The sequence below is a fragment of the Anabrus simplex genome, chromosome 6, assembly GCF_040414725.1.
Source record: "Anabrus simplex isolate iqAnaSimp1 chromosome 6, ASM4041472v1, whole genome shotgun sequence".
Taxonomy (NCBI): Eukaryota; Metazoa; Arthropoda; class Insecta; order Orthoptera; family Tettigoniidae; genus Anabrus; species Anabrus simplex.
Window position 1 is genome coordinate 4,893,662 of NC_090270.1, and position 27,580 is coordinate 4,921,241.

The 27,580-nt window shown below is 39.6% G+C and overlaps 1 protein-coding gene across 1 annotated transcript in view; it reads right to left on the minus strand.

Moving 5' to 3' along the window:
• Positions 1-27,580, minus strand: part of Gyc32E (Guanylyl cyclase at 32E) — a 533,171-nt gene that overhangs the window by 73,406 nt on the left and 432,185 nt on the right. The window contains exons 13-15 of the mRNA XM_067149664.2: positions 19,119-19,310; positions 14,285-14,462; positions 14,065-14,205 (exon numbers count right to left, since the gene is read on the minus strand). Of these exons, the coding sequence (XP_067005765.2) occupies positions 14,065-14,205; positions 14,285-14,462; positions 19,119-19,310 (511 nt within the window). The remainder of the gene's footprint in view (positions 1-14,064; positions 14,206-14,284; positions 14,463-19,118; positions 19,311-27,580) is intronic.

Here is a 27,580-nt window from a genome sequence, read left to right on the forward strand (position 1 = left end):
TTTGTGTTACTGACGTTATTGAATTCAAGATTGAAGTTACTGATTCCATCCCAGTTAGGTTTCCACCTTATAGGATATCTCCTCCTAAAATGAAGGCTCTGAAGGAGATCATACATCAGATGCTGAAAGATGGTATAATTCGGCCCTCTAAGTCGGCAAATTCCTTGCCCAAGGTGGCTTCAGGCCTGTGATTGACTATAGGGCTTTAAATCGGAAGGTGGTGTTACAATCTGTGCCTCTTCCCGACCTTCACTCTTGTTTTTCATGGTTTCGAAAAGCTAAGTTCTTCACCATATTAGACCTTAATCAGGTGTATAATCAAATCCCTCTAGCCGAAGAATCCAAACATCCCACTGCTTTTGCCACGGATTGGAACTTGTTTGAGTACAACCGAGTGCCTTTCGGTTTCCCTACAGGAGCAGCTGTGCTCACGAGACTGCCATATAGGATCTTCTCCGACATCAAGTTTGAATACTTATACCATTATCTTGACGATGTCGTCGTATTTTCTGAGACCTTTGAAGAACATCCAGAACATCTGAAAGAGGTCCTCAATCGCCTTCGTAAGGCATGGTTAACTGCTAAGCTATCTAAGGTTGCTTTTGCTAAGCCTTCCATGTCATTTCTAGGGCATATTGTGTCGCCCGATGGTATTTCAATTGATCATTCTAGAACACAGTCCATCCGTGATTTCAAACCTCCTAAGGACATCAAAGGTATTGCCAGGTTCATTGGCATGGTGAATTTCTTCAGGAAATGTATTCCTAACTTCGCTAACAGAGCGGCGCCCTGGAACTTACTTCGTAGGAAAGGCGTCAAATTTGAGTGGGGGCCTTCTCAACAAGCCGCTTTCGAAGACCTGAATTTAGCTCTTTGTAATGGCCCTATTCTTGCTATGCCTGATTTCTTGAAGAAATTCATTGACCAAACCGACGCGTCGTCGTTGGCGGTGGCTGCTGTGCTTCTTCAAGAAACTGAACTCGGAAGGCGACCCATCGCCTATGCATCTAGGACATTATCGGCTCAAGAATCCAAGTATTCCTTCTATGAACTTGAGGGTTTGGCAGTCTTATTTGCATTAGAGAAGTTCCGCCACTATCTGGAACATGTTAAGTTCGACTTGGAAACGGATAATCAAGCCTTAAGTTGGGTCTTAGCTAGACCGCGTCGTACCGGGCGTATAGCCCGATGGGCCATCAGGATTTCGGCCTTTCAGTTTGGCGTTAGGCATATTAGAGGATCGGAAAATGTTGTTGCGGATGGGTTAAGCCGCATGTTCGCTCATGATGTGGAGACCTGTGAATTGGAAGATAGTTCCTCTCTTCCCGAGGCCATACCTCCTGTTGTAAATGCCATTCTAACTGATGCCCCCATGTTGTTTAGGGATATTGAAAAGTATCAACGTGAAGATCCAGTGCTGGCTCCTATTATGGAAACCCTTTCTTCTGGGGAGCATGTCGTCCCTTATGTGTTGAGGAATGGAGTTTTATGTTGCCCGTCGAGGCACGATCAAAAGATGAAAGTTGTGGTTCCAGCGGTTCTTGTACCCATGATCTTCAAGTATTACCACGAGACCCCATTAGGGGGTCATTTAGGCATCTTCAAAACTCGAGAAAAGATCCGAGGGATGTTTATTTGGAAAGGTATGGACGGTGAAATTCGAGAATTAGTAAAAGCTTGTAAACCATGTTTGCTCAGTAAACCCACATTGTCCACTAAGCTAGGACTACTTTCTTCTCATCAAGCATCGCACCCCATGGAACGCCTCTATATCGACTACGTAGGACCCTTCCCCCAATCAAAGGGGAATGCCAACAAATTCATTATCGTATGTGTAGATGGTTTCACTCGATTTTCCTGGTTATTTTCGACTAAGCTGGCTACCGCTCAGTCCACCATTTCTTGTTTGAATACCATCTTTGCTTCTTTTGGTCCATGTCAATACATAGTTTCTGATAATGCTAAGGCATTTATCTCCAATCTTTTCCGTAAATTCTGTTTTGATTTGTCCATCTCCCATGTAACTACTTCGGCGTATTATCTCAACCATCTCTGGCGGAGCGGGTCATTCGTAATCTGAGATCGACTCTAATTGCCTATCATCATGAAGATCATTCCAGATGGGACACGTCCCTGCATTGGTTGGCCTTCCCTTTGAATTCGGCTGTTCATGAGTCCCTAAAGTTCACTCCTGCTTCCTTGATGTTTAAATTTGTGCCTAACGCGCTGCTCTCTAACCTTTGGTCACTTAATGATGTTCTACCAGAGACAATAAATCCCAATAATATCAGAGATCTATGAAAGAAGGCTAAGGCCAATCTTAAAGCTTCTCACGAAAAGGTTAGGTAAAGATATGATCGTGGACGGAGGCCCACCAATCTAAAAGTAGGAGATCAAGTCATGGTTAAAAACTTTGTTCCCGCGGGCAAGCTTGCCCCCAGATATCATGGACCGTGCATCATTCTAGATTTCCTGACTCCTGTTACATTATTAGTGAGCAATGCAGCCACAGAGAGGATCTTTAGAGTCCACAACTCCCAAGTTAAACCTGTATAATTAGTTTTTTTTGGTTCATTGCCGCTAAACTTTAGCAGGAGCTTAGAAGGTTATATACTTTTTTTTATTTTAAGGCCTTCTGCACTATGATTTCCTTTATTTACCGGTATGTGTTGTATGTGCGATCTTTCCCTCTGGTTTTTCTGCTGTCAGTTCCTGAGTGGCCATTACCAAGCCCCCGCCTCCAGCAGATCCACACCGTTGCATGAAAAGCCTTCCACCCCGCCCGGTCCTCAGCATCACCAATAAAGATCGTACCCTCTATTCTTAAGTCTCCAACAACACTTTTCTGTCGCCGAGATCTTACTGTTTCAGCGTCCCCGCAGCCGTTCGTCGCCGTACCGCCACTGAGGTGGGGTACGGGCCCACTCCACTCCCGTGATGTCTACCTGTGTACGGCGCGCCGGAGTCCATCTCCCGGCAAAGGCTGAAGTGCGGCGCACAAACCGCTAACCTTTCTGGGGACCGTACATACCCTTCTGATCTGCGGCGTCCTTCACGACGACTACCCCTCTCATAGTAGCGGGAGAGGTGTATCTGAGGGTACTTGAGGGGTCCAGGCGACCTCAACTGGATGTCGGCAGGTCTGGCCGTCAAAATTAGCAACTTGTATTTCACAGTATACTGCAACAAAGACACTGTAAAGTTGGAGTTTTACTAAATTCTACTTATTAAAAAAAACTTGGAAATTTTCCTGGAAATTATACTGTTTTCAAAATTCTTCTGAGTCACCCCTTGGAAGGACATTTGGTGGCGGGGAGGTCTGTACCGGGAGGTACACCTCTACGCCGCACATTTAAATCTTGCGCCAATTAAAACTCCTCTACAGGAGAAACACTGAACTTGAAACTAGACCTATTTAAACGTTTCCTCTGAGGAGGTCACTACAAAAAACTATGATCATGCACCCTGGTGCGATGTGAAGGAACTTTATTTGAAAAAATGTTGTATTCATAAGTTTTCTCTTTACTAAATTTCGTTCATTCATTTTTGGGTTGACAAAATCTTTCCTTTCTTTCTGGCTGTTTTGAATTTAACCAATCAAGAATTTCTGTAATTAATTTCCAACCAATCACGTCTTTCTTCTTCGATTTTGAGTGTAAACTTTGTATCCTCCAATAAAATTCTGTGGGTGTGTCTTGATTATTCATGAAAGGTCTCGAACTTTCCCCAAGGGTTTATAAACTGCGGATTTTCACGGCTCTTGGCCACTTGATCAACATCTAACTAAGTGAGTGTATGTGAAGCAGGAGGCGGGAGGTGCCTCTTTCATCAGGCAGCAGGTCTTCAGAAAGGTAATGGCCGTTTAACATCTTTATTTCTTGCTAGCTCTGCAGTTTAACCCGATGGATAGGTCCGAAACTTTAACGATTGTTACCTACTTATCTGTAATGTAATTTTCTGCCGGCTTATGTAAATATCGTTAACTGTAAATCGGGGATAGAGAGTGCTGTATCCTTTCGAGCTCCCCTTCACATTGGTTTGAGGTGACTACGTTTGTAACTGGTCTTTTCCTTTTCTGTAATGTCTTAAATTATTCTTATATGAGTCACCTCCATAGTTTGGGAATAGCCCCTGTTTCATCGGCCTAGTGCCTTTTAGGTTTTAGAATGAGTATTTAGGAGTGCAAGTACACGCCTCCATTCATTTCAGTTTTTTGGGCCATTTACTTAACCTGTTCTTTTTCTGCTAAGGCCCAGTAGGTTGGGTACAAGATATCCCCATGTCATTTTTGTAAGTTGTGCCTTGATGGCAATTAATTGTTAAGTCTGGTATTGCCTTTAAGAGGCTGGAAAACTGAGAGCGTGTCAGCTATTTTCAAGTGTTGTAAAGGTGCCTCTGGGAGGCTTGACATTGGCATTTTGGGAGCATGTGCTCTGGGCATTAGGGGATTTCTGCGCTTAAGCAAGGTTGAGCGTGTAGCTCAGGAAGTGTAAAGTGAGGGCTTGAAGCCCACGTTCTGTTTATACCACCAATCTTGTCTTTCCTAGACTCGTTTTTTTAAAATCTTGTTACTTATTGTTTTTTTTAAAGAGAGGAAAAATATAACCTTGTACAGTTTTAAATTAACTTTGATTTGGTAGTTAGACCCATTCACTCCGGCACCTTCTTTCACCTCTGCTGATCCACCAACCACGGTAACAATTACAATTACAATTATTATTATTATTATTATTATTATTAATAATTTGAGATGGGTGTGTTTTGTATTGTAGGATTGTTAATTCTAGTCAAGTGAAGTGAGACTGTTTACTCATAATGAAAACTTCAATAAATGAAGAACACCTTGTCTAAACATGTCCCAGACTCGAGTAATATATAGAAACACAGCAACACATAATACGCTGAAGAAGCGATTGATGTAGAATGTGACTAGTTGAACGTCATTGTCTTTATCCTACTTCATGTACCCATCTTTCTTTGTTGCTTTTCATTAAGTGATTACCAGAAGATATTTTAAGCACATGTAACCTGATGCTGGGGTACCAGGGACAGAAGTTATTCTTCACCCCAGCAGTCTCAAACACCTCCCTAGTCAAACTGCATGCATATGTGAATCATGACATGCTGTAAGTGCACGCGTCGAGCCTCGCCTTTGTAGGCAGCTGCTATATGTTGAAATACTAACAAATGGAAATAGAACAAAACACAGTTTAAGAGCTTTTCCAAAACAAACAAAATATTATTTGCAGTTTGTAGATACGTGAAGCGCTCCTAAATCTTCATATTCAACATCAAGAACAGAATGTAGTCCTGAGAAGTAGAAGAGTTTCTTGCAAATGCTTGCTTGGCTCTTCAAGTGGCGAATTGCCTTTCAAACCAAAGGAACAAGAACTTCGTTTTCTGGGATCTCCTTGAAGTATTCTCAGGCTCATGATTTTCTCCTGATAGCTGTGAATGTGTGCTAAAAATATGACATAGGTATTAGTAACCTGTAAGTTTTCGAGTCCATCAAACTAATGCAAGGTTAATAAATAGCAGAAAATACATGAAAGGGAAAAGTGTAATTGATAACAAAAGACAAGAAGAACATTGTCAGATAGTTGTCTCCTGTAACAAGGTTGGCGAGTCTTCACTGCAGCTACAGTTACACCATACTTTTTCCATTAATTTTCCCTTGAATGAGTTCTTACCATCCTGGCCCAGGTCTGTGACTCAGTCCACAATTCTTCTATAAATGCACATCTTGAACGCCTCCAACTGCCTGACGACACCTTGTTCGAGTGTCCAAGCAGTTGCAGTCTATGAAGGTAATCCCAAAAATAAAGTCTCCTATTTTTTATAAATACATAGACCTGTTTATTTCTATAATGGTTTACATCATTTTACAGCTTGAACATTTAGCTACTTTTTTATATAATCACCATTTTGGTCGGTGCATTTTTGTAGAAGCTGTGACAGTTTTTGTATGCCCATGTCATACCAGCTCGCCGCAGTGCTGTTCAGGAAGTTGTGAACCTCATCTTTCACCTCGTCGTCGCTGCTGAATCGCTTTCCAGGCAAATGCTCTTTAAACTTAGGGAACAAGTGATAGTCAGTGGGCGCCAAGTTGGGACTATATGATGTTCTACTGCGACGTGTGGGCAAGCCCTTGCTCAACATTCCTCTTCTCTGGTTCTGAATTGCCCCTCTGAGTTTTTCCAGGGTCTCACTTTACCGGCAGACTGCGTTTGCTTCAATTGGCGAAGAGGGATGCGTGATTGTTGCTTTGTCTCAGGTGTAAAGTCGAATGACCAGGTTTCCTCACCCGTCACAATCCAGTCCAAAAAGTTGTCCTGTTCGGCTGCAAAGTGTTGAAGAAATGCGTGGGAAGAATCAACTCATTGCCGCATGTGATCTTCAGTCAGCATGCGTGGCACCTATCTTGCACACACCTTCCGGTATTTCAACTTTTCTGTTAAAACCTCAGGAACCAAAGTGCAGAGAAAATCCAGGGTGATCTGCTGATCTTCACACATGATTTGCTCAACCTTCACGACTGTCTCGACGGAAATTGATGGCTTCCTGCTCCTTTGTTCATCGTGAATTTCAGTCCGACTGACTGCAAAGTCTCTACACCACTTACGAACATTTTTGACATCCATGCATGACTCACCATACACTTCCATCAATTAACGATGGGTTTCAATCGGTTCAGTACTTTCTGCATTAAAAAACCGAATAACTGCGTGCACTTCGCACTTGGTGGTAACATCCAACAGAAGCTCCATTCTCAACGGCTGCCAAGCCAAGAGTGACTGCCTCTGCATGGCATGCGTATGTTTATATGTGAGCGTGGGAAACACTCTTCACAATATTATGACCAACAGCCACACGAACAGAGTTCTGTGTTTATAAAATAATAGGAGACCTTATTTTTTGGATTACCCTCGTAATTCTTAAAGCCAAACTTAGATCTCTGCTGCACAACACATTTCTCATCTTATTCTTTCTTTAATTTCTTGACTCTTTGTAGTATTTCACAATTTATCATCAGATTCCCTTGACAGTAACTGTGAAGCAGGCATTAATGCTAAACCATCATCAGATTCTATCAAATCACCCTGAAGATAAATGGTCACAGAATCTGATGATGTTCTTTCAGGAATGACACATGTCATTCTGCTATAATTAAATGGGTTTCCTTTCTGGTATGTTCTAATATGTATTAACCCAATCACATCATTCGACGACCCTAGCTTGCAAAAGTTATTCATGGCATATGAATGCAATGACGAGCTCAGCTCGCGGTGATGCACTGCTGTATATCAATACAATTAGTTCAGTTATTAACTCACAGGTGCCACTTGTATGCATTCCGAGCTGAAGTTTAGACATGGGGCTTCGGTTATTTTCCATGCTCCGCGCTCAGGTTATCGCACACTTCTGGAACAAGGGATAAAATAATCTTTGTTCATTTTATTTCACTCACGTCAGTTGCAATCATGGCGTTGAGCAGGTATGTTGGTGTTGATGAAGATGGAATACGAAAGCTAATAGATAGTGTTTTAGAGAGCGATTATGAAGACAGTAATGGTTGTGATGACGAAATAGACCCTGAAGTTCTTAGTTCGAGTTTGAGTGATGCGTGTAATAGTGCTGATGACACAGAAAGTGATACAAATGACGACAGTCGCCCAAGTCTTTCGAAACAAGTTCGTACCTCGGCGCAGGCTAACTTGAATGACTGGAACTGGACAAAAAGTGACAATCCCTGTTGTACATATGTTTAGTGAATACAGCGGAATTAGTGATAACTTATTGAAAAGGTTACTGTGCAGATGACTGCCGTAGTGTGGGATTTAAATGAGTTTTCTCAGTGAACTGCTATGGTATTTAAATAGGATGAAAATGGGTTAATCTAACATTACTTTTGACAGAGTGGAAAAATTCAAAATAAACTAAGTCAAAAACTGAAAAGAAAATACCTTCTACGAGCAGAAGGGACAGGCAGGTTGACTGGGGTAAATCAGACCTGGTGCCCTACCCAGGATAAATTCTGATGTTGAAGACAGTACACGTACCCAGTCCTGAGCCCGGCAAGAATCGAAGGCGGGACCTCTTAGACCAACCAGTTAGCCATTCACTTGGACTGAAGAGAATACCAAACTGTCACCTGACTCATCTGTGTTTACCCTCATTGTATAAAATAAATTTCATTGTGCTAAGCCCCTATTGTCGTAATGGGCATTTTAACAATCCTTATCATTTATTCCAATATTACAATATACTGTGAGTCTCTATTAATAGACTCCATTAAAATCAATACACATATCATCCCTAGCGGGACATCATTAGCCGACACATGAATAACAGTTAAATTGAAATAAAAAATAACGTAGTTCAACCTATTCAATACAAGTAAATAAGAAATGTGGTGTTACATTCCTATTTAATTATAAGCGGAAGTGGTACCGGTTTCGACCCCAATCTGGGTCATCATCAGCCGAGTAAAATGCAAAAACAATGCATAGGTAAATAAGAAATTAAAGAATGAGCCTTTAACAAAAACAGTTGAAGAAGCAATATAAGTTAATGGGGATAGGCACTGCACGATTTTAAACCATAAAATTTAGAAGAAGTAGAAGGTCAGTCACTTAAGTTGCAAACTTCTGAATATTTACTTGTATTGAATAGGTTGAACTATGTTATTTTTTATTTCAATTTAATTCTGATACAGTTCAATACGGAACATCATGAAATTTTCATCTTTAAATTTACATGAATAACAGACCTTATAAAAATTGTCACGTGGATATTGGTACATATACAAGTGAAAAATATGTTCATTTTATAGATTAAAATGACGTATGACGTCTTGTCCTTAAAAAATCGAACATGAGTGCAACTTTGTGATGAAAATCTTGAGGAGTCTGTCCGTACGTTGAGCATAATTGATGTTGGTGGAGTGAGTTGTACAAAACCATGGAACATTTGACAAAGACTGCGTGATTGTTGGCGGAGTACTGCATAAGTAATTTCCTGGAATAAAAGTAGAAAAAATGCTGTGATACGAATGAAACACTTACGTATTGGGAACTTGTGTGAGTGACATCTGTTACTCATGTCCTGTCATGCATGAGTCAACCTGGCTCCTCCAAGGTTATGGCACTCACTGAGCACTGAGTTAGGAAGTCCTTCTGGCAGTTGTGTGGGGGAATGTGCTGACCTTGTCTGGCACTTGGATTTGAAAATTTTTTGCTGGTAATCTCTTCAAAAATTGTATTTACTTCTTCGGAAATTTCATTTAAATTATGAGATGATCTACATTTATAAATATCTTCTTGTAGATATTGATCAGGTTGCCTTTCTTATATGTACGTAAAATTCAAAGGACTTGTTCCAGATGATTCTAATCTACCATGTGGGCAACCATGACTAAGTATCTATTGTATTTGGACGCATTAAGGGGATACGGAGCTGCCTATCTTACCAATGAAATTTATGTCACATTTTATTCAAACCTTACTTGACATACTGATGGAGCGTTTTTGTAATTGGACTTAAGGGGACTCAGATACATATTTTTTTAAACAGTCAATAAATGGAATTATTAAAAAAAAAAAAAAAAAACCGAGCCAAATCTCAAATAGATTTATATAAATAAGGAAATCCCTCCGTTAAAATGTTAACCAATATGAGACAAATTCATGATGAAAATTACACAGCTCTGTGATAAATAGTCACCTAGAAAAAGGAACATACATTTGAAAAAATTGGAAATTGAGAAAACTGCAGTTAAAACTTTCCACACATGTTTTCATATTTCAGTGCGTCCCTGCAGCATATGAAGGAGAATCTGGATCTTCCTGTGATTTATACAGGTCTTATAGCTTCCATTTAGCCTTGCCCTGGATTGCCTAGCTTTTTTCTGCACTTCCTGAACCATTCTTTCTGCTTTCCGTAGTCTTTCTCGGTCCACCTCCTTCATGGCATTCACACAATTCCTTTCTATTTTCAGTCCTAACTCCTGTAATACCAGACATTTAATAAAGTTTCCTTCATTAGAATTGCCACTGCATCAAGAACTCCAAATCGTAGTGTTTTTATGCCCACAAAAGTGCCCTCAGGGATGCGAGACCAAATAACGTTGTTTCCCGATTCATTAGGATTTTGACTTTTCTCATGAAGAACTTCTCCAACAGCTGGGGACTGGACAGATCTCTAAAAATGGGCTTCATTTCTTCCGTACAAGGAAGAGGAAAGTGTGTGTGCTTGGAATGGTCGTAGGGAATTCCTTCTTCTTTTGCTCGTAGATATTTTCACCAGTCTAATGAGCAAAGTAAATGCTGAAGATTTTCATCTGTCGACAGCAGATGAAAATAAATCGCTCATATAGCTCGTCTCATTCCTTGCAAATTCCCTTGGTTTCTTCTTATTGTCAAGCCATAGAAAGTCTGAATATCACCAATTTTATCCAAAGTTACCCGATTCACACCAGAAAACTTCTTCCCATCACTTAATTCTTTCCCTCCAAGTTTATTTCTCAAGTTTCTTAGCCTTGTCCTTATTCGTTTCTGAATATGCCCCAAGCATTCCAGCTTTTCTATCAGAGTATTGCGATAAGGAGCGTCATCCATAACAGATTTGTATGCCTTTGAATCTCCATCATCTAAATACTGCACGTATCTCACATCGTATCTATGACTGACCTCCTAAAAATTTCTTTAGCCCCCTGAATTTCCATCCCTCCACTCACACCTTGATAGTTGGCAGTACAGTCATCACCATGACACATGTACAATGTTTAGAAAGTATTTCTACATCAACAACTTTCCCCGTGTCTCCACTGGTTGCTGTCACTTCACCAGAGAGGGAGGTATGCCCTCATTTCTGCCAAGTCCCATCCAGAGCAACCGTTAGATCACGTTTCCCATCGTTCAAATCTACACTTTCCTGTACCGCCTCATGCATAGATTTATGGCATACATTCTCAACAGATGAGCCTAACAGATCCACATATCTGCAGGCGGTTTGGGAAGATCCATTATACCACACAATGTAGCACCTGCTGTGCGCCCTTTACCAATTGCTCGCAGGCCGTAGACAAATCTTAAATTTATATCGTGGTACAACATATGCTTATTATTCATGTGATAAGTCATAGTCTCAGCATTGTTTACAACTGAGCTTATAAACCCCTGACGGATAATATTTGTTTCTGATCTTATTCACTGTGTTATAAAGGAGTTGAGAGTTGTTGTTAAAAGAAATGTTTACACTGTGTTTCTTGAAAATGTTAGTGATTTTATATACAGTATACGTTGAGAAAGCCAGCCCCGTGGTGTAGGGGTAGCGTGCCAGTCTGGAGGGCTGGTTTGAGGTGCACTCAGTCTACGTGATAGTAGGGCCCGGATTTAAAAAATGCATATGCACATAAGCAAATGCATATTTTGAACGTTACTGCATATACAGATATATTTTTCCCTTATATGTGATCGATTATCTAGAATTTCTGAACGAAATGAAAAATCAATTGAAATCTATATGTTGTTCATCCCTTGACAACACGAGAAGTCTTGCCCGATCAAGGAAAGTGCTTTCAGTGTTGCAATACAAGCAGGTAAACACAACAGTTATTTCCTTCTTTCTGATATTCCTTTCTCCTTACAGTAGCTTCCACGGTTAACTTGCTGTTCGTCTACTGCAGTGTTTAACCAGGTTAAACTGTAACAATGCCTAAAGACAAGAGCTCTAGCTCTATTTTAATTAAACAATGGATATCAGGCAATAGTGATGGTGGTGTAGTGTACTGTCAAGTGTGCGACAAGAGTGTAAAATGATGTAGATGTTGATTCCCATAGGGAACCTAAAATATTTGTCCTGAATGAGTAAATTTATAATATCTATATAATGGTCCGTTATTGGACACTATAAATTTTCCAGCCAACACACTCTTGGCTGCCTGCACTTCGCCCTCGTGCGCCAAATTAGGCTCGTCAGTTGGGACCCAGCACACCACCCGAGACGCAAGGCCAGTGCATACCGTGGAGGCCACTGCATAGGCTATTTGAAGCCACCAGCAGTGCCAGTGCACTATGAGAGCTATGTCTCATTTCCAAAAACATATTTCAAATATATTCCAAAATCATTTGATGGCCAGGCAGGCATCTATTTTTGGAAATGAGACATAGCTCTCATCGTGCATTGGCACTGCTGGTGGCTTCAAATAGCCTATGCAGTGGCCTCCACGGTATGCACTAGCCTTGCGTCTGGGGTGGTGTGGTGGGTCCCAACTGACGAGCCTAACTTGGCACACGAGGGCGAAGCGCAGGTAGCCAAGAGTGAGTTGGCTGGAAAATTTATGTCCAATAATGGACCATTATATTGGTATTAAGAGTGTAAAACGCGATAAAAATTCAAACTGACCAGCAATCAAAAACAATTTCACATCTCAGATAAAAAAAACAGAGTAAGAATACGCAACAGCTACTTTTCACAGACGTGACAACACGGTGTGAAGTTAGTACATTTTCCACTTATAATTGTAAAGCTTTTTGTATGCAGCTACATTCTGCTACGTAAATTGAATAATCCACATCTACTCTCGTGTCTTGAAAGGTATTGTGCTAATCAAAGGACACCAGATGAATCCACCCTTAAGAAGAACTATAAACTTTCACTGCATGCTTCCGTCATGGATTCGATACGATCTGACATAGGAGGGAACTGTGGCAGGATATCGGTAAATGAAACAACCGATTCGTGTGGTCGATATTTTGCGAACTTTATAGTGGGTAAATGATGATCAGAAGAACCCGGCAAATCTCATTTACTTTCCTGCAAAGTCCTAGAAAAAATCCAATCATGCTACAGTTGCACAATTTATCAACAATTCCTTGTGACTTTTGTGGCCTGGTGAATCGGAAAGTGATTGTTACAAAGTGCGCCTTTTAGTCACAGATGCAGCCTCGTATATGTTGAAAGCTGGTCAGTCTCTTCGAGTACTTTTTTCCCGAATCTCAACCATGCCACATGTTTGGCCTAAGGATTGCATCGTATTTCAGAAGAGATACATACCCTCTTTCCATATGTTAATAAAGTAATTTCAAGTGGGGAAAAAACTGTTCCTAAAAACACCGGCTCGTGTACAGTTGTACAAAACTCCCCTGCCTCAGGTTTCTCTTCTGCCGGAAACTGTTCTCAAAAGATGGGGAACTTGGTTATCCGCATTATCGTTCTACAAGAACTTCAATCAAGTGAAAGATGTAGTTAAAGTATTGATGATAGTCATACTGCGTGTGTTCGTGGACCAAAGTGTGCATTTGAATCGGAAACTGTACATAAAGATATCAGTTTCATCCATGTGCATTATTCGTCACTTTCGAAGGTGGTGCACTCCTACACAAATCCCTTCAGTTAATTCAAAACACCATTAGTTTTTAATGGTGTCCTTAGTGAAACTGTAGAAAAAGTTAAAAGGAAACTCAGTATGGTGTTGGGCTCAAACCACAGACTGAAGGAGATTCAATCCATAAGCAACTACATAAGTGGAATCAAGCAGCCTTAGCGAGAAGAATGTTCCGAACAGTCAGCGTCAGTGTACATGTATTGTCCAGTTACATCCGTCGATGCAGAACAATCATTTTCAGCGTATAAATTAATTCTGTCTGACAAGAGAAAATCATTGACCCCTGAAAACATTGTAAAACTGTTGAAAACCTACTGCCACGCATCATTTTTCAAGGAACATGTTTATCAATTTAACACTGAGTTAAAATTAAATAATGCGTTTGGTAAGTGCATTTTGTTTTATTTTTAGTGCATATGAATCTGGGCCCTAGTGATTAGAATTGAGGAGTTATCTGATGGTGAGATAGCGGCTCTGGTCTAGAAAGCCAAGAATAATGGCCGAGAGGATTCGTCGTGCTGACCACACGACACCTCATAATCTGCAGGCGTTCAGGCTGAGCAGCAGTCGTTTGGTACACCAAGTGCCATGGGGTTAGTTATTGTGGCTCTTTAATCATGGTTGTCTCATCAGTTCCCTATTGAGCACTACTAAGAAATATTTAAGAAGCTATTTACTTGGGCAGCATTCGATGGAGCAAGGCATCGGTTTTCTTTTTCTCTTCTGTAAGCTGATTGGTTCTTTCTTGCACGAGTCCTTCCAAATTGTAGGCATACTTTTCCATGATGGCCAACATGTTATCAAAGATGTTTGGTTTCCTGCAACAAGACGAGAGAGAGGATCAGTTGTCTGAAGGAATGTGGGACAAACGCTGGGAGAGGCTGTCTCGGTACTCACAGGCCAGCCTGCATCTCCTTGAGCTTGACCCGCACGTAGCGAATGTCCGGTCTCATCTCGGGATCTTCTTCCCAACAGCTCTCCATGCACCGCGTCACGTACTCATCCGCTCCCAGGTGCTCTGTGTCCGGTCGCAGCAGTCGCCCGCCGGGGGGTGAACGAACGCACTCTACTATCTCTGTAAAACATCAACACACTGCTTTCACCAATTACAAAGTAAAAACATGGTGATACAAGAAACAGATACACCGGTACCAGTAGTTACATGAGCTGAAGACATTGATCTCCAAGGATTTTGTGGTATTCGTGCATTTGCAAAACCCACAGAGAGCAGATCTGAAGCAGGTGCTCCATGCTTTATAAGAGGCACAGCTGGGCACATCTAAAGGGGATTACGTGGTTATAATGCAGACATGTCTGGTGACAATGATCACTCTGTACACCAAGCCAGGTATTCTGGTAGATGCTATAAGTTAACAGAAAAACTACTCAAGACCATCGAGAAAACTAAGATGGATGCAAATGTTATTATAGGCAGAGATATCAACTGTCCAATTAATCAACCAAGTCAGAAGGCAAAGTTTATACCAGGAATGCTGGCAGACGGAGGACTCACCAAGTAAATACGAAAGAGGGTACGACGTACTTTCCTCACAACAGTTCTAGTACAAATGATCTAGTTTATTTAAATCAGAAACAGGAAGCCTCCGGACCTCAGCTGCAGCACATTCCAATGCCATCTGACATCATGATAATCAACCAACATTCAACTCAAAGCCCTCAGACAGAGGAAGAAAAACATCGAGAGGTCTGGATCCAGAAGAACTCCAGAAAAATGAAACAATTACAAATTTTGATCGACTTAAACACAAAAATCAAGTAAATGAAGCAACCAGAATGTTTACAGATTGGTTAAGGGAAGTGGGTCCTTCCAATCAGAGAAAGAAAATTCCACTGTGGTTTGATAAAGAGCGCTAGCTTAAAAGAAACTCTCTTGCTGCTACACAAGATGAGGATAGCAGTTTATGAGAAAAGGCCAGATAAAGAAGCGATTACAAAAGACTTTTTCAGTTGAAGAATGGACCGAACCCCTCCCTTACCGAGAACAATACCCCAGCACACACACACACACATCGGGAGATTATGAGGCGTGGATCGCGACTAGGAAAGGCCAGATAAACAGCCTTGAACTGGAAATGCCCCTCATTATCGATGTAAATAAATATGGGACTAATACTACTAACAATGAAATTCAAATTAAGATTAATGAGGGTTCATTGGTATAAAATAAGAAGCTAAGGAAATGAAGCAAATACATGAGCCGAGTATGTTGAGTTGATGTGGCAACATCATTTCGTGAGCAAGGCATTTTTCAACTGCAAGATAAAATTACACTTACAACGGGCTCACCGCTTTAAATGTAATCTCATTTCATTATCTGCCAATGCAAATATAATCCACACGGGACAATTAGATTGTTCCTTCCGTGAGATTACAATCATCCTTCACACACGCGTCTTTAAACTCCACCATCTTCACAACAATTACCCTACAACGATAAGCTGCCATGCATCATGGAGAAGAAGAAGGAGCCCTGAGCAGATAATACTAAGGAATGTAGGTATCGTCATGGCACAGAGGGGGAACATCTCTGGACCAAAGAAACAATGATCAAAACCCAAAGAGAAACACAAGCATGCGCATAGCCTAAATATAAGGAAAACAAACATGGCGGCGTCGCGTGCAAGCCAACGACCAAGATAGCCACAAAGCTAAAATAAATATCATCGCACCCCAAACAAACATAAGGTTCAGAAACAAGACCAAAAATGATAATTGAGCCGAGTGATACTCCCCTCACTCGCCAACACACACCCAAACATCCAGACATTGCCAGTATCGGCAACAATATGAGCCCAACTCCAGTTAACGGTCGAGATCCAATTCAAGTACTGTGACTCTCACGGTCATCGACAAAGGCCTCATACACCTCGGAAGCAGCGTGCACGGCTCAGACAATTCAGCAGTGGGATCAGAGAGGATCCTGTAGTCATATATAAACTCATCAGGTTACGTACCTCGTACGACACGAATGGAACTTCACGTCGACACGGAGGCGTGCTTTCTTTTGATGGCGTAACACTTTAGAATGCAGTGCACATAATTAATATCAATCAGAGACCCAGCTATCAACATAACTCAATCACAATAAAAACAACAAGCACGCAGCCCATTCACGCAGCAGAGCAGAAGGATGCGTATCAATCAGCTATGAATAAAAACGAAAAAAATCCATGAGAGAACCGTAGAACCAATATAAAAACGAGACTTACCATACCTGAAATATTAGCCGTCAAAATTAAAGGAAGAATGGTAGTATAGGCTAAGTTTGAACTGATTAAAAACCCATCTGTAGCTTAAAAATACCACTCCGATCTGCGTGGAATCCATTTTATATTCTTCTATCTATAAACAATGCAAAGATTCAATCCAAAGAGATATGGCAACTATTTTGTCGGAAAGAATGATGTCCCATGTTCACAACCGAGAGAGCTGCCCTCTCTAGTGCAATGTTGGAAATAGTTAAGTCAATCAATGAGAAGCCTGGAAAAGGCCATTAGCAATGACAGAAAGGTAACTTTTATGAAGCTGCTATTCAAGCATCGCTCAAGAAATCACACCATATAGAAGAGGAGGGAAGAAAACTAGCAGAGTCCTGGCACTCAGAAAGAAAATAATTCCAAGAGCAAAGGAAATCCCAATGAATGAATGGGAGAAACACTTGAGAGCTATTCTAAACCAGGAGGACAAGAGTACGCCCAAACACTAATTGTGAACAAACAACGCAAATTACTTCTAAGCACTCAAACAGAAGTGAGAATCCATTGAATATGAAGTCACTTCAAAATTGGTTTTCTTGAAAACTGGAAAAAGAGTTGTGGACATAACACGTTTTATTATTACATGCATTTCAGTCTGGTGCTCAGATAGTTCAGCCTCATGAAAGAAGTGCTGCAGGAGAAAATCCTGGAACCTTGGCATCTGCGACGAAAACTGTAAAAGTAATTAGTGGGACGTAAAAATCAATAACGTTAGTTGGTTCAGCTGTCCCTGAGATCACCTGCTACAATCATGTTCCTTTCTGGTTCGTTCCCCACTAATTCTGTATCAGGATCACCACTTCTACAGATGAGCCTTACACCTAGAATTTCATGTTTCTCATGCTTACAAATTATTCTTTCACTAGTATGGATACACCCTTCTACTGTTCCTATCCTGTCTCTACAATGAACATGCTACTTCCATGAGAAAATTTCCACATCCAGAATATAATTTCTTAGCCATGATTCAACTCCTATTACAATACGTGGTAAATACTTCCAGCTCCTTGTACTCCCTAGTTTAGTCTTTTTCCCTGAACATGCCACCCTATACCCCCTGTAAACAAATTTTTCAGCTTATGTGTTCCTTCCCATCCCACCCATTAGGACCTACAAATCTCACTCCATACTCACTTCATAGTCTCATTTATATCCCTCTGATAATAACCTCCACTCCCTTAGATTTCTCCCACACTATTATATCCAGATCCAACACATCCCCAACTATGATGGTACCTATTGTTGGTTGTGTGCATTCTTTGTGCCAACATGAAAAACTACCACCCTCCTCTTTCTGTTCTACTTTGAACGTCTTCCTACTCTACCCTGGTTCCCTTTCCTCCACATATTTTCCCCAGTGTCCTTAACAATAGAGTCATCCATGACCAGAGTCTCTCTTATCTTCCCTGATGGTTGCAGAAGCGACTCCCTCTCATGACCCTGTTCCACTTCCCTCTGCTGTTCTACCTGCAGTGACTCTTAGACCTCAATTTCCTTCTCCTTAGAACATTATCCCACCTGTGTTCCTTGTCTCCTACTGCACCCTGATGGAGACCTGCCTTCAATCCTGTCATCCGTTAGGAGCCTAATTATCTCCCTCTTTCCTCCTCGTTAATGTTTGCTCACACCCACAGTTCCTGCCATCTTCTTCTACAGGGACACGACATTATCAACATCAGTAAAGTAACGTTTCCTTTGAATAAAATAAATACTGTATATCAAAGGAAAGAACAGTGATCAAACCTGAAGCTCTTTGTGCTTCAGAAACACTCAATTTTTATCATAAAAATTTAAAGGAACAATTAGAGATTAAAGAAATAAAAATCATGAGAGAAGTCTTAAGGCCAAGAATTAAAAATGGAATACATTACCTCAAATCTAACTCAAAAATATATTTAAAAATATCTAAATTTATTGATGCAATGAGACTGTGACACATTCGATTTATAAGCCGTTTGGAAAGAATGAATAACAACAGACACAATCAAACATACAAGTCAAAATGGTATAAGCAAGTACAGAAAGACCACACTGAATTAGGATCACCAAATCTGCAGGATAGAAATGTAATCAGGAAAATTGTTTACACAAGGGGATTTGAGGAAGACGGGAAGAAACAAACACGACATACTTGGCTGGAGGAACAGAAATCATAACAATTGTTGAAAATGAAGAAGTATTGGACAAGGAGGAAAGCTCAACAGATATTGATTCCGTGTGGTCCTAAGTGACCCATTCGTGCAGAAGAAGAAGACAAAGGAAAAAATAGAGTACAGTACACAAGTATTATACAACAGTGAAGCAAGCAAGATACTAAGTAATAAAATTAGTGCACTACAATTCTATTTAGGCATCTTGTAATTGTAGTAAAATAATAGGAATTGAAGTGTAGTTCAAACTAAATACATAAATTATCCTACTACTTGCTGAAAGGGCTAGACACTGTTAGTTACCTCTGTTACTCAGTGTGGTGTTCCCCCAGGGCCCCGCTCGACCTATCACCTCATACAGTACTATAGCAAAGGAGTAGACGTCGCCTTTCTGAGTCCCTCGAGGAGGAGGGTTTCCTGATCGCAGTAGTTCTGGAGCTCTCCACAAGAGACGCTTTTCTTCTTTATCTGCAAAGTCTGGTTCTTCTTGACCTGCTGCTCATGACAAGAGAGTGTTTCAGAACTACACGACTCAAGTGCAACTTATTTATTTAGCATAGGACTTCATACGAACAATATTACAATATACAGAGTGACTCAGAAGTAAGGGGCAAATGCCGAGCATCAACTTTTGCGAACAGACCAAGTCTCTGATAGATCAGTAGCCTCCACAACATGCCATGTGTGCTATTTACCAACTGATGAGCCTTAATTAGCACACTGGGGCAAGCAAGAATGGGTTAGCAGGGACATTTGTACCTTTCAATTAACAGGCTAAATTATATTGGAATTAATGAATAAAAATCTCAAGAAAATGTAATTACAACTAAGATTGATTGATTGATTAATTGATTGATTGATTGATTGATTGATTGATTGATTGATCGATTCATTCATTCATTCATTCATTCATTCATTCATTCATTCATTCATTCATTCATTCATTCATGTATGTATGTATGTATGTATGTATGTATGTATGTATGTATGTATGTATGTATGTATGTATGTATGTACTAGCTGATGTACCCCTGCTTCGCTATGGAATTCTACATTGTATACAGAATTCTAGGTTAAGCAGTGCACTCGTTGTGAGCAAGATTGTCTTAAATTGTATAGCTCTTAACGTTACCCTAGAAACGCAACGGGAGGTCACCAAACATCTTTTCTCATATGAAGACTGAGGGAAATGTTACTGTAATGGTAGACCCAATTTCATACCATCAGTCACGATCAGGTTGGGATTTTTTTATGATAATGTCGTTTTACATCCTCAGATATGGTTTTCCCAACTGAAATGAACAAACAATGATGTCAATAGGAATGGCGCGATTAAAAGCAATGCTTTCATATTACGAAATATTCGTTCAAATGAAACACAACACATTTTCTTACTTTTAACGAACAGGACTATGCTGCCTATCTAACAATCCAAAGTTCCAGACCAGGAATGACCAAGCCGCAAACAGCCGTGATCCGTGAACACTCTTCGGCTGTCTTAGGCGGGGAGAGGGTCGAATAGTGGAGACTCCCACGGCAAAAACTATGCCTAATTACTATTCTGTTTCTTAGGAGTAACCGATGAGTCGGAAAATATCAATTCACTACACTGGTGGCGGAAAAATCTATCTGAGTTGAAGGCCAATTTTTCCTCCAAGCCAGAAGAGAAACCCCCCTCTTTACTCCTAGTTTTGAATAAACTGAATGTAGAATTTAATAAAAGTGAAGAGAAAGAAGCTTTTCTTAAGAAACGGCTCTGTTTTAGAGTTGAATTTTGAGTTATTTAATGAACATTGTGGTGCTATAATTTGGAAAAGGCCTAAATTGATATTCTAGACCAGGCCATACTACTACTACTACTACTACTACTACTACTACCACCACTAAGTGAATCTCTGCCTTAAGTATGCACACTGCTCATTCAAAACAGCCCGTCAGAGTAGGGATAGAATAGCTGAAATACTATGATGATCCAGTGTGTTACGTACCAGCTGCATCAGAAAATGTATGAACCAGAGGAATGGCATGCTAAAGAAGAGTTTTCTAATTCCCCGGCTATTTCCCGCCTATATTCAGTCAGGCTGTTATACTCGGTAGTCAGTAAGCAGCAGTAATCCCATCTATCGGAGTTGAGAGGCAGCATAAGAGACAATGAACATCACAATAAACAATGGTCAATGTAATGTTATTATTGATCAATGTTACGAACTTTCGATATTATAGGCCTTCACATTTCGTTTTCTTCCGACTCTGAAATACCGCTCTTATCATAGTATATAAGATAAATGATCGGAAATTGTATTCTCTATAACTTTTTTATATAGTACTTTTTGATAGGACCAATAACATTGGTATTTAAAAATTATATTTTAGGCACCTTCCCCTAAACTACAATTTCATCTAGGATGAATAAAATTGTTTATAGCTTAGACTCTCGTGGCTCAGTGTTGATATGGACTTAGCAACAAAAATACAAATTCATGAATATCTGTGTTATCATAGCCGGTACGGTAAAAATGTATAAGACATAAACGGTCAGAAATTTAATTCACTATAACTTTGGTTATGTATTATTTATCGATACGGTAACTAATAATATAAATATTTCAGAATTACATTTAGGCCTTCCCCTAAACTACCATTTCACTCAGCGTAAATAAAATTACTTATAGCTTAAATTGTAGTGGCTCATTCTCCGACTTTGCATACCAATTTTCAACAAAATAGGACCACTAATAACGTAAATATTTAAAAATTAAATTTTTGACCTTCCCCTAAACTACCATTTCACTCAGCGTGAATAAAATTATTCAAAGGCTAGATTGTAGCAACTTATTCCTCAACTTTGCATACCGATTTTCATTAAATTCTGTTTGGCCGTTTTCTAGTGATGCGTGTACATACATACATACATACATACATACATACATACATACATACATACATACATACATACATACATACATACAGACAGAAATTACAGAAAAGTAAAAAGTGCATTTTCTGGTTACTGTGGACATGACCAATACAGATATACCATTCTTTTCAAATTCTGAGCAATGTACAGACAAAACTCTTGTTTTATATATATAGATGTATTGATTGATTGATTGATTGATTGATTGATTGATTGATTGATTGATTGATTGATTGATTGATTGTTTGTTTGTTTGTTTGTTTGTTTGTTTGTTTGTTTGTTTGTTTGTTTGTTTGTTTGTTTGTTTGACCCAAGATGTTTTGGGGTTTGCCATCCAACACAGGATAGAACACTAGAACACATTTCATTTTTAAAAATATACACAAGCAGTTCAAGAGAACAATTGCATTGAATCAATCTGCAAAGAAACACGCTGTGTAATTGGCTGTTTCAGCATCTAATAACTTTTCCTTTTAGTACTTGGTGGGCTTTTGTTCTAATTTAATGTAAAGGGACCTTGGTTCCCATCTTGATACAAGCCCTATTACATTATTCAAATCACATGTAACATTATTTGTTCAGCATTAATTTAGGTTCAACTATGTTTTGGGGAGTATCTTAATATTTTGATTTATTTTAACTAGAGGACCCGCGCTCGTTATAAACAAGTCAGATAACTTGTCTGTTGTAGTCATATCAGTTTGTCTGCCCTTTTCAATAGTTTTATTAATATTTAATACCGGTACATAATCTAGTTTATAATACTTCTTTCTATACAATATTTTCTGTGCTTTGACTATTTGGTTGTATATGGAACTTACGTCTAGCCGCTGACAAATGTGGTGCTTGCATCGTTGGAAATCGGGTATGTTCAGTCACACTCGTTACTGGCCCCGCGCTTTCTTTGTGGTAAAGAAACGAAATGGCGTATGGCTTTTAGTGCCGGGAGATCCCAGGACGAGTTTGGCTCGCCAGGGGCAGGTCTTTTAATTTGACGCACGTAGGCGACCTGAGTGTCGTGATGAGGATGAAATGATGATGAAGACAACACACTTACACGCAGTCCCCGTGCCAGGGAAATTAACCAATGACGGTTAAAATTCCCAACCCTGCCGGGAATCGAACCCGGGACCCCTGTGACCAAAGGCCAGCACGCTAACTATTTAGCCATGGAGCCAGACTTCTTTGTGGTGATCAACCGTGATAGTTTCGGCTGCGGTCGGGTAAGTTCGGCTGACAAGTGTGATGCTTGCATCGTTTAAAATCGGCAATATTCGGAGCCCCGATGCTAGTTTTGCCTCTGTAAGTGGGTGTTCAGTTTATCAGCTGCATTTGCCCCTATAATATTGTTACGGTACTTAATTTTTCTCAGTTTTGTATCTCGTGTGTGGGTTATGATGCTGTTTTCTGCTACATGTACAGTTGACGTGAACAGTTGATTAGTTAGTTTTCTCGCTTTTTGCCTGTGTTATATGAGTGAAGACTTAATTAGAGTAATACTGCTGTTATTTGTGCTACTGTATATCTGCCTTGAGTGTGCTAGTTGTACTTATATTGTAGGCTAGATATCCTGTTTAACCAAAATTTTTAATGAAAACATGGATCGCTTTGCATGCAGTCATTGCACTAAGACTTTTTGTCACAATAAAACTTTGGTGAAGCATATAAAGCTGAAGCATTCAGGTTCGAGTACACAGTTTATCTGCAATTTATGCGATTTTAGAACTGACTCAAAATTTTCCTTGATGCGTCATTTGAAAGGGAAAAACTCAACACCAATTTCAGAAAGTAATTGTAATGTCAAGTGTCCACTTCATAACGAGACTTGCGCTACAAAACATGATATTATACAGCACTACACATCAGAGCACGAGATATCTATCAAGTTTTCGAGTGAAGAGGAGTTCTATAAATGGAAAAGTGAAATCAAAAAAGAAGAACTCTGTGAGTTTGTAGTATGGTGGTTGAAATATGTTACTTAGAAAGAAGGGTGTTCAAAAATGTCATTTAGATGTCATTGAGATGGTGAATTTAAGACTGAAAACAAAAATATATGCCACTGTAAACTGTTAGGGAGCAACAAGATTAATGGACATTGTCCCGCAAAAATTGACATAAGCTTTCATTCGTCAGGCGAAGTAACAGTTTTGTACTGTAAAACTCCTGTAGGTCATCAATCACAGTTAGGTCATCTAAGCCGAAGAAAATGACATTGCAGCCAAGATTGCAATGAAAGTTCCATTCAATAAAATACTAGATGACATTAAAAATTCCTTGGATTGCTCAGGGCTAGAACGTATCCACCTGTGACTAGAAAGGATCCTTCTAACAAAAAGCAGCAGTACAGTTTAAAATCACCCGCAGTTCGACACAAAAATTACTGTACGTCTGTCGAATCGTGGATTAATGAGATGGAGATTGCTGGTGATGTCGTGATGTTTTACAAACCACAGGCCATTCTTCTAAAAACCCATCCTCAACTGCAAGCTGATGACTTCATTCTTATTATGATGAATGAAGCACAGAGAGAAATGCTTCGGCACTATGGCAACGATTCTGTATATTTTGATGGTTCTCATGTCCTCAGAAATTGCGGATTTGAACTTACAACTCTTCTTGTTCTAGATGATGTTTTTCAGGGATTTCCATGTGCTTTTATGTTTTCTAGTAGAAGTGATAGACTGTTCTTATCTGTTATAACAAATGCACTGTCAGAAGCTCTGCAACCGAGAGTATTTATGTCAGATATGGCAGAAATGTATTACAATGCTTGGTCTGCAGTAATGCTACCTCCTGAATTTCCTCCATTTTGTATGTGGCAGGTTGATCACGCCTGGAGGAAAAATCTTTCAAAGATAAACGGTCGCGAGAAACAGATTGAAGTGTACAAACTGCTGTGGACTTTAGTAGAAGAGAGGGACGAGGTAGCACTTTCTAAAATGATAGGACAAGTTTTAATCATGTTGAAAAATGACCCAAACACCAGGGCTTATGGTTTGTGTTTTGAAAATGAGTACAAACCGTGTGTTTCGAATTGGGCCTACTGTCACCGCCTGCATTCAGGACTGAACACAAATATGCATCTTGAATGAATGCATGGTGTACTGAAACACATTTAAATGGGTGGAAAAAACCTAAGAGGTTGGATATAGCAATTAATACGCTTATGACTTTTGTGAGAGGTAAACTCTATGATAGACTGATTCATATCCACAAAGGTAAAATTACCAGCAAATCGTCGGTGATCCGACAATGGCACCAAAGCTCACTGCTGCTGTCTGCGAGGGAGAAATATGGAGGGTTTCCTCACGAAACAGGAACGAAATTTACGAAGTGAGGATGACGGACAAACCAACCTGCAGCTGTAGTTGACTGTTGAATGCAAGTTGAATGCAAGGCATGTGTTCATCAGTGCATCTGCGGTTGTCTTGATTCATCTATTAAATTCAATATATGTTATCATATTCACCTTGTCTGCAGAATGACACCAACAACTACAGAGGGAGGAGACGAGTCTTCAGAAAGTAACCTAATTATTCAAGAATAGCCACACATTGAGAAGCAAGATATTATTCTTAGACAGTTACAAACTACAGATGTCACGAGAAAATGTTCAAACATAGAGCCAAGTAAGACAAAACTTCTACGTGCATTCAAAGAAATTCTCGATCAAGTCAACTGCAAAGAAGACATTGATATTATTCAGAGATAAAATTTAGCCCATTATTCCAACTCTTCAGGCCCAAAAATCAAAATTTACATTTCTATCTACTGCAGCAAAAATCACTCAATTTGAACCTCAAAGGAGGCTATTTTCAACAAAAAAAGTTCAAAAGAAGACATGTTTATCTCTTTCCAGACCTACAAACGATGAACAGGATAATATTGCAGCACAGTTGTTGATACTTCCAGAAACTTAGTCGAAATATCTAATTACGAGACATTTTACAGTTACATGTTAGTGACATTATTGTGTTAAGATAACTTTTTTATATGCGCTGTTTTATTTCTGAAGTGGAACTATTTTTTAATATTACATTTAATTTAGTGCATTACGAGACTGTTCTCTTTCCTTGAGTGACTGACACTAGGTGTATAGTACTCTACTATGAGAATCAAGTGACCAAACTGTGATTTTACCGTATCAATCAGTCAATCATGTTATTTCATTCCCACTCATCGTACGAGGAGTGGGTGGGCCATCATCTATACTGGTAGCTCTTTGGCCTTGAGGAAGGAGGAAAAGAATAGAGAAAAAAGTGAAAAAGGGGGATGTATGTCTTGTACATACAGAGAGAGGGAAGGAGATAAAGGAGTGGCGCAAAGGTATCGCGACAACAGTCCGGACCCCAGGGAAGGCACACAGAACACCCTGTTAATAATTGCAAGGAAATTGATTTTAGTATCTCGGGCGCGCAACACCGGAGGCGATGTTTGTTATGTATGACGAAGGAGGCCTTAAACTAGTGACGGCCAAGCACACACAGATGTGTGCCAAGGTCAGACTGGTTTGTAGGTCGAAAGTGCATCGACCTGAACACTGACGAAAGACACAGCGAGACTTAAAGGGGAACTATCACAAGAACAGACAGCTCGGCCGTAGTAGGGAAGAGAAGTACACAGCAAAGGAATGCGACACACAATTGAAAAAACACTGGTACCATGAAAAATAAACAAATCGTCGTCCAAATAGAGTTCATGATGAGCAGAAGGACATGGCACCAGAAAATTAAACAGAAATGATATCTGTGTCACATATCAACACTTAACAGATAGAAATAAATATCATAAGACAGATAAGGATTGTTACGAATAAAATAATACAATAATATATACAAATATGGAATAGGATAATCACTGTCAAATATACAAAAAGATAAAAGTGTGGATAAGAACAGTTATCACAGGTAGACAGAAGAAATGTATAAAGAGCGTAACGGATAAGGGAGAGTAAGAATAAGAATAATAACAATAATAATAACAAAAATAGTATATAATAAAGATAATAATAATAATAATAATAATAATAATAATAATAATAATAATAATAATAATAATAATAATAATAATAATAATAATAATAATAATAATAATAATAATAATAATAATAATAATAATATCCAAAAGGTAAATAAAGTTAGCAAATGGTATGACATGAGAATATGCTCATAAATGAGTGAAAGGAATGAAAGGAAATACAAAGAAAAGGAATTGCAGCAGCTGCAGATATGGAATGCACCACTGTGCCCAGGAGCACGAAAATAAATGAATATGAGAGAAGAAAAGATATGACAAATACAAGATTACAGTGGTGAGAGAGGGGAAGTTAAGTGATAAGGGGAGGGAAGAGATGAGAAGTGGTAGGGGTATGGGTGTGATTGAGTATGCATGTGGCTAAGGGGAAAAGAGTGAGGGATTCGATGATGGGTGGGTTATTATTAAAGGTACCTTTGGGATTCACGAACTGGAAAAAATGGATTTGTTCTGGGTGATATCCGACAAAAGAGTAGCGTTACAAAAATGTTGCAAAGTTTGGGCTAGGAAGAACTGGGAGAAAGGAGACGAGCTGCTCGATTAAGTGGTATGTTCCGAGCTGTCAGTGGAGAGATGGCGTGGGAGGACATCAGTAGACGAATAAGTTTGAGTGGTGTCTTTAAAAGTAGGAAGATCTGAATATGAAGATAAAGTTGGAATTCAAGGGGACAAATTGTGGCAAATATTCGTTTATAGGAAGGAGAAATAGGGATTGGAATAACTTACCACGGGAGATGTTTAATAAATTTCCAATTTCTTTGCGAGCATTTAAGATAAGGCTAGGAAAACAACAGATAAGGAATTTGCCACCTGG